The sequence below is a fragment of the Pezoporus occidentalis genome, unplaced genomic scaffold (assembly GCF_034315485.1).
Source record: "Pezoporus occidentalis ecotype Australia unplaced genomic scaffold, CSIRO_AGI_Poc_V1 ctg40, whole genome shotgun sequence".
In the NCBI taxonomy this organism is placed as follows: domain Eukaryota; kingdom Metazoa; phylum Chordata; class Aves; order Psittaciformes; family Psittacidae; genus Pezoporus; species Pezoporus occidentalis.
The window spans coordinates 334,801-349,245 of NW_026915725.1; the positions used below are offsets into that span (position 1 = coordinate 334,801).

A 14,445-nucleotide genomic window follows, 5' to 3' on the forward strand; every position below is an offset into this window, starting at 1 on the left:
AATGCTCTGACCACACAACCCAAGTCTTGGAAGGCGGATGCAGGAACTGTGAGAATGGGAGACCCTAGGCCCACTGTAGCAGAGGATCTGGTTCAAGACCTTCTTAAGAACCTGAACACACACAAGTCCATGGGTCCAGATGAAATCCATCCGCAGGTCCTGAAGAAGCTGGCGAATGAATTTGCTAAGCCACTGTCCATCATATTTGAGAAATCATGGCAGTCAGGTGAAGTTCCTGATGACTGGAAAAAGGGAAATAAAACCCCCATTTTCAAGAAGGAGAAAATGGAAGACCCAGGGAACTACAGAGCAGTCAGTCTCACCTCTGTGCCTGGCAAAATCTTGGAGCAGATTCTCCTGGAAGGCATGCTAAGGCATATGAAAAACATCAAGGTGTTTGGTGACAGCCAGCATGGCTTCACTAAGGGGAAATCCTGCCTGACCAATTTGGTGGCCTTCTAAGATGAGGCTACAGAACTGATGGGCAGGGGTAGAGCAGTTGATGTCATCTACCTGGACTTGTGCAAAGCATTCGACACTGTCCCACATGACATCCTTGTCTCCAAATTGGAGAGACATCAATTTGATGGATGGACCACTCGGTGGATAAAGAACTGGCTGGATGGCCGCACGCAAAGTGTTGTGTTCAATGGCTCAATGTCCAGCTGGAGACCAGTAACAAGTGGTGTCCCTCAGGGATCAGTGTTGGGACCGGTCTTGTTCAACATCTTTGTCAGTGACATGGACAGTGGCATTGAATGCGCCCTCAGCAAGTTTGCCGATGACACCAAGCTGTGTGGTTCGGTTGTTATGCTGGAGGGAAGGAATGCCATCCAGAGGGACCTTGACACACTTGTGAGGTGGGCTGATGCCAACCTCATGAAGTTTAACCATGCCAAGTGCAAGGTCCTACACCTGGGTCAGAGCAATCCCAGGCACAGCTACGGGTTGGGCAGAGAAGAGATTCAGAGCATCTCCACAGAGAAGGACTTGGGGGTGTCGGTTGATGAGAAACTGAATATGAGCCGGCTTCAGTGTGCGCTCACAGCCCAGAAAGGCAACTGTCTCCTGGGCTGCATCAAGAGGAGTGTGACCAGCAGGTCGAAAGAGGTGTACACAAGAAACTGGGAGGGGACAGAGCCAGGACAGCTGACTTCAACTGACCAAAGAGTTATCTCTTACTACATAAGGCTGGGGGAATAAGAAGGAAGGGTGGAAGGGTGGTTTTTCAGAGTGATGGTGTTCGTCTTCCCAAGGAACTTGTGATGGAGCCCTGTTTTCCTGGAGATGGCTGATCACCTGTCTGTGATAGAAGTAGTGAATTAATTCCTTATTTTGATTTTGTGCACAGCTTTTGCTTTATCTATTGCTTTATCTCAACCCATAAGTTTCCTCTGTTTTACCCTTCTGATTTTCTTCCCCATCCCACTGTGGGGAGGTGTGAGCAAGCAGCTGTATGGTGCTTAGTTGCCAGCAGGGGTTAAACCATGATAATGTCACACTTTCAAGAACTGAAATAGTTTATCTGCATTGTGATTTCTTCAACAAGCTAATTTACATACAGAAATTAAACATTGTACTTCAATTATAATGGAGTACAATGTAAACTATATTATAAAATTAAACTTGTAACAGTAACATACTGAAAATACCAACTTTGGTTTTATTGCTGTTTTTTAGGTTTCGGGAATATAAAGTCATCGAAGCTTTGGTAGGACTGCTTACTGATCAGCCTGAAGAAGTTCTTGTAAATATTGTTGGAGCACTGGGAGAATGTTGCCAGGAGACAGTAAATCGAAGTACTATCCGTAGATGTGAGGGAATACCACGTCTAGTGAAGTTACTTACTGGAACCAATCAGGCACTACTTGTGAATGTCGCCAAAACAGTGGGAGCTTGTGCAGCAGAACCTGAAAGTATGATGTAAGCTTTTCATATTCATAGTATTCTGAATTTTGAAGGGGAAAAAAAAAAAAAGTTATTCTGGCACAAATATAATCATCCTAATCTGATTTAAAATCCGATTTTAAAGGACTTTACTTTTTGTTTTCCACAGGGATGTGTGGGTTAGTTACATTCTACTGTAAAATATGCTATATGTTTAATAATAATAATAATAAAGGAAGTATGTAGAATGCAAAGCTTTTGCATTTTGTGGAAAATCAGATAAACCTTTAGTAAACTGATTTGTCTTAAAGTTAAAATTCAAAGTCACAGAGCACCATTTTAAAGTGCTATATAATAGATACCTGTTTTGCCTTCTCCTTTTACATCTGTTCTCACATCATAAATAATAGCCTAAATTAGAGAAAGTAATTCTAAAAGGAAGTGTGCACATTTGCTGTCATGAAAAATACTTCTAAAAATTTTGGAGTATTATTTGTATTTTATCTGTTTCTCCCCTTTCAATCATTCCTTTTATGAACTCAGACTTTGTACTCTTTCCACCCCTCTTATTGCTGTGCAAAACCAAAGAAAAAGACACACTTTTTACTGAGAGGGTCAGTGCTTTCTTTCATTTTTTGATGTAGATTTGTGCAAATTAAAAAGATCCTTGAGTTTTATAGTTAAGTGTTTCAGATAAATGCTGAGGTTGGCATTTACTGTGCTTACTGTTCCCTTACAGGGATATTTTCTTCAAGATTCTCAGCATATTTCTCTCCCTGTACATCAGGAAGGTCAGAAAGAGAGTTTTATTAAGCTCCTCCTGTTCTGATTTGCATAATTCACTTGATATTCATATAGCAGCGCAGGGAATTCCTTTCCTGAATAAGGCTTTTGTTTTCATGCTTTGGCTGTCACCCAGTGGCAAAAGGCTAGATGGTACACAACTGTAAACATGGGTTGTGTGAACAGTTATCCATGTAGCGTAACAGTATAAATAAATGAAATCACTTTCAAGACATACCTTACTAAAAATCAGCCTTTGGAGTATTATATTAACCTCACAGAATTAGTGTTGTGAACCAACTGAGAAATTTGAATGCCAATAAATACAAATTTATATTTATCAAGCCTCAGAGATACTCCAATACTCAGGACTGTCACTTGTAGCATCCGGTATGGATACCTTCATACTGGAATGTGGTCAGTATAAGCACAAAAAATAAAACATGTTGCTAAAATTGTGATAGGACAAAGTCCATCTTGTTTTTAAGAAAGAAACAGTACAGGTTGTTTGAATCAAAATTTTACAGAGTTTACAAAGAGTGGACAAAGGAATCAAATGTCAGATTTGGTTCATCTGAAAAAGTTCTCTATTGAAGGTTCTCAACTTTTAAAATGTTTTTAAAAATATTTTAAAACATTGACAAGTTAACAAGATCTTGGATCAAGAGTAGAATATACTTTATTACTATAGAGAAACTGTTATATAAAAATTATTATTGTTAGCAAGACTGTGACATGTACCTGAGGGAATGGTTGGACTTGATGGTCTTAAAGGTCATTTCCAACCTGATTGATTCTATGATTATGATTCTGTTGTGCTGGTTAGACTTGTCGTACTAGAAGAGATAATGCTGCTGTCTTTTCCCATGGCATGATTCATCCAGGTGTGTATAAGTTTGATACCAATCCAGCAAGGTATTTAAAAGCAATACTTAATTAAAACATTTGACACCAGGGCATTGACACCAGACACTTTTCACATATTTAATGATTGCTTGGTTGAGAGCTCTGCCTCTCAGAGTTAAGAGCACCTCCCCCCCCCCAAAAAAAAAAAAAGGGGTCATCCATTCCTCTCCCTTCGCCTCCTCTCAGATCAGTACAACGGAAATTGAAATTGTAGCTCCTCATCCAAACTACTCTCCTTTTTGGGAAGTCAGTGACCAAAGACAGGAAGATACATAGGCTGTTTTATGGAATTTACAGAATTTGGGACTAAAACAATAAGTAGACTTGTTAAAAGCTACTGCAGAGTTCATTCTCATTCTGTAAACATTTTCTGAAGTTCTTAAGCAAAAGGATAGATCTTAACAAGGATGTGGTGATGTGCCAAGATTGTCTTCTAGAAAGAAGCAATGCCAGGCCACTTGTAGCCTTGAAGTATATACATGATACTTAATGATGAGTGATGAGAACTTCCCATTGCAGGTTGGTACTTTGCTGTTTCTGGTGTTCCTGGTTCATCTGGCTGGATCCCTATTACATTACTTATTTCATAATTACTTATTCCTCCGAATGGCTTCAAGGTTTCTAGATAAGCTGTTCTCTACTGTTAGCTTCTCTCCTGACAAACTTGGCTGGTGGGTCTTGAGGCTTGTTTTCTTTGTCATCTGTTACAGACAAGAACTGTTTAAAGAGTTATTTTTTTAAATTAGCACTACAGAAATTCTGAAAGCTATGATGATTTTTCTGGATTCTGCTATCATTGACTTTCATATGTAGCAGAAACACAGCACAAAGCAGGAAAATTTAAAGAGAGTATCAAGCCCTCATAAGGATTGAGAGTTTTCAGATATATTCTTACATTTTATTAGCTGTGTGTTTAACAAAGTTGGGCTTACAGACTAAATATTCAGCTGAGCAGTCTTCTGTTTTGAATGTGGTTATGCTTGCAGCAGTAGATATGCGGAAACCAGACAGACCGAGACTGGTGCTCATGTAATTTCTGTGAATGATTTGAGGGTATGTAAGGAAGATGATGGGATTAAGATAAGAAATAGCATAATAATATGGATAATAAAAAAAAAAAAGAGAAGCATTCTATGAAGCAGTGCAGTTAACTTCTGAGAGAAATACTGTACGTTTAGCATATGTTCTATGGAAAAAGCCTGCACTGACAAAGAGGGATGAGTAGATCAGCAAAGGTGGATCTACAGCTTCTGTGTCTATGTATTTTGTCTCTGCCATGTTTACTAGTTGACACTTTAACTTCTACAGCTACTGAGTGGAAGCTACAATAATGTTACTTTTCTGCCCCAAACCTTTACTTTAGGGCAACTTCAAGCCATTAAGTGATTCTTATTGACTCTATTGATCTATGTAAATTAAAGAACAGCATCCAGCTTCTCTCACAGCAAAAACTAAGTTGACTTATTTTACAAAAAGCATAACTATGTGACTGAACTTCCTCACTGTTATGTGGACAGCATGAAGCTGTTCTGCATACTCAAGTCTGCTGCACAGCTAATGGCAGGGATGCTGCTGCATACATCTTTTATGTGCATTTGTCTTTTTGAGGAACTTTTTACATTACTCATTTTCTCTTACTAAGAGAACTCGTGCTTATTCTTTAACTGCCACTAGATTACCGTTTGCTGTTTTAATTGGAAAATCCGTAGACTTCATCTCTAGCATTCAAAATTAAGGGCTTAGAATCTTAAAAACTAAAATGTACAATTATTTTAGCCAAACAGATGGAGTTTGAGCCATTGGTATATAATACTATTTATCACATCAGTCCACAGTGATTAGTGAAAGTTTTGAGAAACATGCTAAAGTGTTGTTTCGAAAAAGACAAGATTACATTCTGCCAGAATTAAACCCTATAATCTTACAGTGAGCGCAATACAGTCAGTATAACTTTGTTTATTTACATTTGTATTTGTGGTCTAAATTGTCAGGCAATTAAACTGAAGTTCTCAAAAGTTCTGGCAAATAACATTGTAACAGAGAAAGATGATAGATATGACAAACAGATGGCTAGGCTGTGTGTATGTATGTATGTTTAAGAAATTCATGTTAAAGTTTCTACTGGAAATGTTCAATATTAAGTTTGAATTTGAGAGATCAGTACTATTTCAGATTAACAGCATTGCTAGTTTCAGATATATATAAAAAGATGAAGTACATTTCTATAATTGTGACCCATGTCTTATGCAGAGATCTCATGATATTCAGTGGTGTCATGATATCAAGGTTCTTAAATGAAATTAAGTAAAAAGTCTATTAAACAACTGTTGATTGTAAACAACCAGCAAAAGTTCTTAAAAAAATATCTTGTTAAATTATCTGCACTGGTCAAGTAGCAAATACTAATTCCCTGTAACCTAGACATTACAGAACTCTCTAAATGGGTTTTATTGTGTTAATATTATTTGTCTATAAGACATATTCTATGTACACCTTACATCAGCTGTTCTGTGAGAATACCAGGAAGATGGTTTGTATATACCTTTTTTTTTGTATATACCTTTTTTTTTGTATATACCATGTTTAGCACCTTCCAGTTACCTTTTTGTAGAAGTGATGTCAGCTGCATACCCCTTCACCTGTGCTCTAATATCTGACCAGCACAGGAGGACATGATAGAAGCACCCTTTCACTCCAGCTATTTCTAACTGCCAATACAACTAATCCTGGTTATTTTGAAGGAGCAGAATAATCTACACCTTCTTCTAAATATATCAGTGATCAAATAAGAGCAGTCTATGACAAGGCACAGAGCTTTGGATCTGAAGAGGCCAGCTGGCCATCTTGGTCCAGGTCTACTGGGAGATGCCTCTGTTCTGTTAATGTATAGAGCCACAAGAATTCAGGATCTGCCCTCTTGCTTCTTAACTCTGAGTGTTTATGTGTTGTTGTGTTACTTATAGTGAAACACCAGACAGCAATTACATATAATAGTCTTCATTTCTACTTTAGGTGACCTTCATGCCTCTTAGGATTTTGCCTACTAATAGTGTTCTGTACATTAGATACATTCCATGCATACAGTTCAGCTATTCTATAAAGCATTTAAATATTTAAACTTTGTAAAATATTGACATTTTTACTATCAACTAAATACCACATTATTTCAGCTTATGTGAGATTCCTTTCAGCTTCCAAAGAAAATGCTCCATATCTTTATTAAAAGACCTGTCCTTTAACAGTCGTGGTTACTTAATGCAGATATAATTGTAGTTTAATTTTATCATCATAATGTCAAAAAACTATCATAAAATATATCATTACATGAATGTAAGCACAGAGTGATTAATGTACTAGCCATGGATCAATACAGAACTGAATGCCAACGATAGTAAATTTTAAGACATGTTTGCATGTATTTAACATGGTAAGTAGCTTATTACAGCATCCTGCTAATAATGGTATAATAAATCTGGGGAAGATACAAAAGCCATATACAAAAGCAAATCAGAATATTGTTTAGCATTATGCCATCAGAGCTGAAATTTGCAAGATATGCAGGTATATTTCCCCATCTCTTCCTTTTTTTTGTTTATTTCTAAAGACATGAAAATGTGTATTTTTGTTCACTTTAAAAAGGACTTTTCGCATAGAAAAGAAACTAATGTCTAAGCTCTTTTATAGAGGAAACATTTTTCAGGGCCATTTATTTTAGTGTTCCCTTTGCTTTTATAGCAGATATGCTCATTTAACACCCGTTTTCTTCATTCGCTACATTTTGTAGTGAAACCATAGAAAAATTGAATTCTTCAGCAGTGCTTTCTTAACTGGCAAATATATGCTCTCAGCAAGATAAAAATAAAGAGGTTTGTGCTTGTATGGCAACTGCACAACAATATGAGAATATAAGAACATAGTTCTTTTCATGCAGAGTTCTTTTCATTTGCGTTAATCTAGTGTAACTGAGAGAAAGCAGTAATCAGCGATGAACAATGTAATTTGGAGATTTGTTTGTTTAGTCCATGCTGGTTTTGAGTTTGATTTTATATATGTTGAGTGGTTAGAGAACTACACTTTCAGATATTCTGTTCTGTTGGGTCTAGAACAACTGGTCTTTCTGGTCTACAAGCAAAAGGCAGAACCATAAAGTAAACCTTTAAAAGCTGAAGAGAAAACAAGAAATCTGAAAAGAAAATGAAAGTAAACTTTAAATTTAAAAGGAAGCTTTTGAAAAAAAAATAGAAAGGAATGATATATCAACTTAGAGTTTGTTTAAGTATGGTGGAAAAATCTGAGCTCAGTGTTTGGCTTCTATCTCTTGATTTTTATATACTGGTTGGAGCTGGGTCATTTATATTTAGCCTCTCTTGGGAGGAAGTACCTCATGTTGGTAAATGGTCAGTGCTCTGCTTGACTAGGAGAAAGATTCATGGGTTATTTTTTAATTAATTCCAATATAGGAAAAAAATTCCTTGTGCTTTCTGAAAGGACAGGGAAGTGATGTTAAAATTGCTCAAAAGTGTTCGAGGTTTGGAGGGGTTGAAAAGCTTGTTTTGAAGTTTTATTTACATCACCATTACTATCTGAACATATATATATGTAATTGCGTAGTTTGTGATCATGCTATTGTATCTTGTTGCATTAAGACTTCTGAATCTGTCATTTGAATGATGTTTTCCTTGCAGCTGATTTGGAACTGAGTAAAATAAAATAAGCTGTATTAAAATTAGCAGATCTTAAAAAACTTGTCTCATCTTAACCAGTTTTGTGCAAAGGGACTCTTCATTGGGGACTGTAGTGATAGGACAAGGGGTAACGGGTTCAAACTTAAACAGAGGAAGTTTAGATTGGATATAAGAAGGAAATTCTTTCCTGTGAGGGTGGTGAGGCACTGGAATGGGTTGCCCAGGGAGGTTGTGAATGCTCCATCCCTGGCAGTGTTCAAGACCAGGTTGGAAGGAGCCTTGGGTGACATGGTTAAGCACGAGGTGTCCCTGCCCATGCAGGGGGGTTGGAACTAGATAATCTTAAGGTCCTTTCCAACCCTAACTGTTCTATGATTCTATGATTCTATTTTGAAAACATTTTTAACCGGTTTATAGCAAAATGTTATGAATAAAATCCTGGGTGATTTTAGTCAGAGTTCATGTCTGCAATTACTATTTTTGCTTCAAATGATGATAGAATAACATACAAAGCTGATTTTAGTATTGGTTAAAAAATTTCCTGGCAAACCTATATATACTGAACGCAAATGAGATGTTTTATCTGATGATTTTAAGCACAATCTGTATTTAGATGTATCTTGTATTTACAATTAAATATGTAATTTTTTACTCTGTACAATTGGATTTTTAATTTGAGGTTAGCCATTGAAGGTGTACTTGCTTTCCTTTATCTTCAGCTCATCTGCTTTGGTTTTAACATATCTTTTTGAAAAAAAGACATGTTTGTAAAGGCTATTAAGTGTTGTTTGACCTTCCTTTCCATGTAAGGACCATCCTTTCCACTGGACCCTAATGTGAAGTTAAGATCCCGAAGCCTGATTGATATATAAATATAACACAGATGGTCTAGAGATGATTCTGATGATAATTCATTTTTCAGCTAGTCGCAAAGATACTTTGATTACAGTGTGTTTAAATAATTATGACATAGTATTCAGTGTTAGTCTTGCTGGTAAGGAGCACACGGGGAAACAAGTTACACGTTATTCATGCCCAACAAAGGATGCACTGTGGTGTGACCATTTTAATTTCTAGTGCTAGATTAGAAACATAGTATTTTAAAGTATGTCATAGAGTAAGGTAAATACATTAGGCATAGACTGAATAAAAAGTTAAATACATAGTTTTTGGGCATAAATATTTGTTTTGGAAAGTATTTGTTACTATATGAAAGAAGCCAGTATGCTTAAATTCAGATTTAACTTTGCATGCCAATCGTTAAAAAGTCACACGCTTGTTTTCATGTTTATATGAGTCCTGGTTATAATATAGTTTATCTTCTGTAAGAATTTTGAATGACAGTACTGAGAAAAAAGTAAATAACATTAATGAGATTTAGTTAGAAAACATATTCTGTCTTTGCATCATTTGTTCACACCCATTGGCTATAGTAAGCAATGTTTACTGAATATGTTGGTGGCAATTAGCTGGTTACACAACACAAGCACTTACATAAGGTAAAACAGTATGTTAAATAAAATCATACCAATACTTCTTAAAGCAGTATTCCAAGCAAGCATATTTTAAAATTTAACATTGTCTACTCCATAAGTAATTATCTCTCAAATATCTCTCCTTTTTTTTTTTTCGTCTGTTTTTACAATAGAATAATTGACCATCTAGACGGAGTTCGTTTGTTATGGTCATTGTTGAAAAATCCTAATCCAGATATTCAAGCAAGTGCAGCCTGGGCTATTTGTCCTTGCATTGATAATGCTAAGGTAAGAAAGTATTTAAAGGAATAGTTTTGTTATATATATCCCATATATAACTTTTGTATTTGGATGATTTACAGCAGGACTTTGCTGTTTGCTTTTTACACTCTCTTCATTTCATTCTGATAACTGCTTACTAAAATGATGTATACACGTCTCAAAAGTGAATAGTCCTCCATCTAGCTCTCATTATAGCATTCTGGTTTGCCTTCACAGTGCTTACTGTATTTGCAAAATATATTTTGATAACCAGGACCTAAACTGTTCCCAGATAAAGCATGCTGAAAATCTGATAATGCTGAAAACAGATTTTTTTCTCACTCACAGGCTATGAATAACAGAGATAGTTGTGGTTGTTCTTCACTATGAGGTACTTCAGCTATGTTCTCAAGAGACCATCATTTGATTTCAGAGTGTATTTCAGACTTGGTGCCAATGTAATCCTTAGATTTTCTGCTCAGACTGCCAACAAAAAGTGCCAGTTGTGAATAGTGGTTGTTATGCAGGTCAGTTGTACACAGAAGACTGAGCTATTAATTTGTTTCATGTCAGTTTCTAAATAGAGATAAAATGGCAAGTATAATCTGTAAGTCATCTGCAGTGTATTCTTACCACTGACTGACCTATGGTAAAAATAAATGGGGAAGGTTTTGTTTCCCATTAGGAGTTTCTTAGAATACTAAGTAGTCTGTTATCCATAATCCCAGTACAGTAATATCTTCCATTTCTAATTTACCTCCATATTTAATGCAACTTTTGCATCTTCTCTCTACTGTACCACAAATATGTATTCTTCTATATGTCATTTGAGATCCTGACTATGTAAAGAATGGAAATTCCTTCAAAGTGCTAGATATTGTTTGCAGGCAGTGTTTCCTATTTGAAACTGAACACTGTAAGGTTGCTTTTAATTTATATAGATGGATGGTTGTAGATATATGGGTGAAAGTATTGTAAGAACATTTGGTCTTGATTTTTATAACTTAAGCATTTTCTGTTTCTTCACAGTGATTTTTAAAATGCAGCTTCCTTGCCATGCTTCAGAAATGCTGGTTATCTTCCCCACACACACATTTTTTTTAATATACACTGTAGTATAATAATTTTTTTTTTTGTTACCAAATGGGGTGTATACATTTCTGCTCAGTCAAGATATGACTATACCTTCATCTCTCTTGAACAATAATCCGATGTAACTGAATGTTAAAATATTACTTGATCTCAGTACTGAGGTAATACTTACTATGTGTAAGACTCTGCAACCTGTAGTGCCAGAGTAGAACTGCACATTTCTAGAGCTTCCACTAAAAGCTCAATCAAGGGCAGCTACTGAAATTATAGACTACATGGATTTTTGTCTTGGGTTTTACTTTTTATTCCCTGGGGGTATTTGATGAGTGTAAGCTATGTACATCCTTAGTGTAACTATCCTCTTGGCTGCCTGCCCTAATGCTAATCTGTGACCCCACAAAGAGTTCTTTGTGTGAGACGAAGGCAAAGTGGTACACTGAAGCAAACCTACCAATAATACCCTCTCTTCTGTCACTGAATGGAAAGAAACATGTATAAAGCAGTGATTATAGTCACACTGTGGAAGTGCAGTAACTATTTCTATTTGAACAAAATTTTGATTTTTTTTATTCAAAGTTAATAATATTCAAGAACTTATGCGATCTTCCAAGAAGCACAGTTTGGTTTATGCAGTGCTTGATTCAAAAGCAATAAGTTTATGACTTTAAAAGGTTTATGTGCATTCTGGCTTTTCCAAGCCTGTACTTGGGAAAGTAAACCATGTTTCAAATAGCTGTGATCTTGGAATCTGAATTTGCTTTCATTTTGTGTTCTTTTGTGGAAGTTGTAGTGGTTCTCTTTTGTAATGTGGAGGTTCATTGATATAATAGAACTTGTTAGTAGTATCAGAAACAAATTTTTCCTACAATATATTACAGCATCCATTTTCTGCAGACATTTTCTGCACTTACGAATACTTAAGTCTAACATAAAGGTTAATTTCTATAATATTTATAAAATCTTAGAAGACAATTGATCACAATGATAGGGCTGTTGTCATAGTATGTATGTGATTCTCTATCAAGCATTTACATAATCTGTTTCAGATTAGAAAGTCTACCATTTCTGTTTTACCGTTTGAAGGGTAAGAGTCACAAAAGTCCAAGACTTGAATTCTCAAGATGTTTAGGTGCTCCCTGGTTGTGAGCTTTTGAGTCTAACTAGTCTGCCTGCTGTTAGATAAGAAGTTAAATTTGAAAAGGGAACAGAATCCAATTTCCAATAACCCTAGACTATATATGTCAAGAGTTACAGTATGGTAGCTGGTTCAAAGTACTTCCCATAGCATAGAATCGTATCAATACGGTATAGGTAAAGAACATTTTTTGTTACAGCAGTACGATACAGGTTAGTGATATTTGGTCCATGACAGATCTGAGACTTTTTTAACAGAGGCCTGGGAACAGTTGAGGGATGTTGCCTGGGAAGCTAGGGACCAAGTTAGGAAAGCTAAGGCCCAGTTAGAATTAAAATTGGCTAGGGATATTAAGGATAACAGGAAGGGATTATACAGGTACATAGCAAATAAACAGCAGACTAGGGAGAATGTAGGCCCCCTCAGGAGCCTCTCAGGAGAACTGGCTACACAGGATTTGGAGAAGGCTGAGGTTCTGAATGACTTCTTTGCCTCGGTCTTCACTGGCAAAGGCGCTGACCACACCAACCAAGTCTTGGAAGGCAGAAGCAGGGACTGTGAGAATGAAGACCTTGGGCCCACTGTAGGAGAGGATCTGGTTCAAGACCATCTTAAGAACCTGAACGTGCACGAGTCCATGGGTCCGGATGAAATCCATCCACGGGTCCTGAAGGAGCTGGCGAATGAAGTTGCTAAGCCACCGTCCATCATCTTTGAGAAATCATGGCAGTCAGGTGAAGTTCCCAACAACTGGAAAAAGGGAAATACAGCCCCCATTTTCAAGAAGGGGAAAATGGCTGACCCGGGTAATTACAGAGCAGTCAGTCTCACCTCTGTGCCTGGCAAAATCTTGGAGCAGATTCTCCTGGAAGGCGTGCTAAGGCACATGAAAAACGACAAGGTGCTTGGTGACAGCCAAAATATGGCTTCACTAAGGGGAAATCCTGCCTGACCAATTTGGTGGCCTTCTATGATGGGGCTACAGAACTGATGGGCAGGGGTAGAGGAGTTTGAAGTCATCTACCTGGCCTTGTGCAAAGCGTTCGACACTGTCCCGCACGACATCCTTGTCTCTAAATTGGAGAGACATCAGTTTGATGGATGGACCACTCAGTGGATAAAGAACTGGCTGGATGGCCGCATGCAAAGAGTTGTGTTCAATGGCTCAATGTCCAGCTGGAGACCAGTAACGAGTGGTGTCCCTCAGGGATCGGTGTTGGGACTGGTCTTGTTCAACATCCTCGTCGCTGACATGGACAGTGGGATTGAGTGCGCCGTCAGCAAGTTTGCCGATGACACCAAGCTGTGTGGTTCGGTTGATACCCTGGAGGGAAGGAATGCCATCCAGAGGGACCTTGACACGCTTGTGAGGTGGGCTGATGCCAGCCTCATGGAGTTTAACCATGCCAAGTGCAAGGTCCTACACCTGGGTCAGAGCAATGCCAGGCACAGCTACAGGTTGGGCAGAGAAGAGATTCAGAGCAGCCCTGCGGAGAAAGACTTGGGGGTGTCGGTTGATGAGAAACTGAATATGAGCCGGCTTCAGTGTGCGCTCACAGCCCAGAAAGGCAGCTGTCTCCTGGGCTGCATCAAGAGGAGTGTGACCAGCAGGTCGAAAGAGGTGATGCTGCCCCTCTATTCTGCTCTTGCGAGACCTCACTTGGAGTACTGTGTGCAGTTCTGGTGTCCTGAGCCTAAGAAGGACATGGAACTGTTGGAACCAGTCCAGAGAAGGGCCACGAGGATGATCAGGGGACCGGAGCACCTCCCACATGAAGAGAGGCTGAGAAAGCTAGGGCTGTTCAGCCTGGAGAAGAGAAGGCTGTGTGGAGACCTCATAGCAGCCTTCCAGTATCTGAAGGAGGGGCTATAGGGATGCTGGGGATGGACTCTTCATTAGGGACTGTATTGATAGGACAAGGGGTAATGGGTTCAAACTTTAACAGGGGAAGTTTAGACTGGATGTAAGGAAGAAATTCTTTCCTGTGAGGGTGGTGAGGCACTGGAATGGGTTGCCCAGAGAAGTTGTGAATGCTCCATCCCTGGCAGTTTTCAAGACCAGGTTGGAAGGAACCTTGGGTGACCTGGTTAAGCGTGAGGTGTCCCTGCCCATGCAGGGGAGTTGGAACTAGATGATCTTACGGTCCTTTCCAACCCTAACTATTCTAAGATTCTATATGCATAACATAGCAGAGCTTTCTGTTGCATTCTGTTCAGTTCC

General features: G+C 38.1%; 1 protein-coding gene across 1 annotated transcript in view; it reads left to right on the top strand.

The window, feature by feature from the left end:
• ODAD2 (outer dynein arm docking complex subunit 2) overlaps window positions 1-14,445 on the top strand; it is a 92,581-nt gene that overhangs the window by 40,320 nt on the left and 37,816 nt on the right. Inside the window, 2 exon segments of the mRNA XM_062633541.1 lie at window positions 1,681-1,923; window positions 9,910-10,024. Of these exon segments, the coding sequence (XP_062489525.1) occupies window positions 1,681-1,923; window positions 9,910-10,024 (358 nt within the window).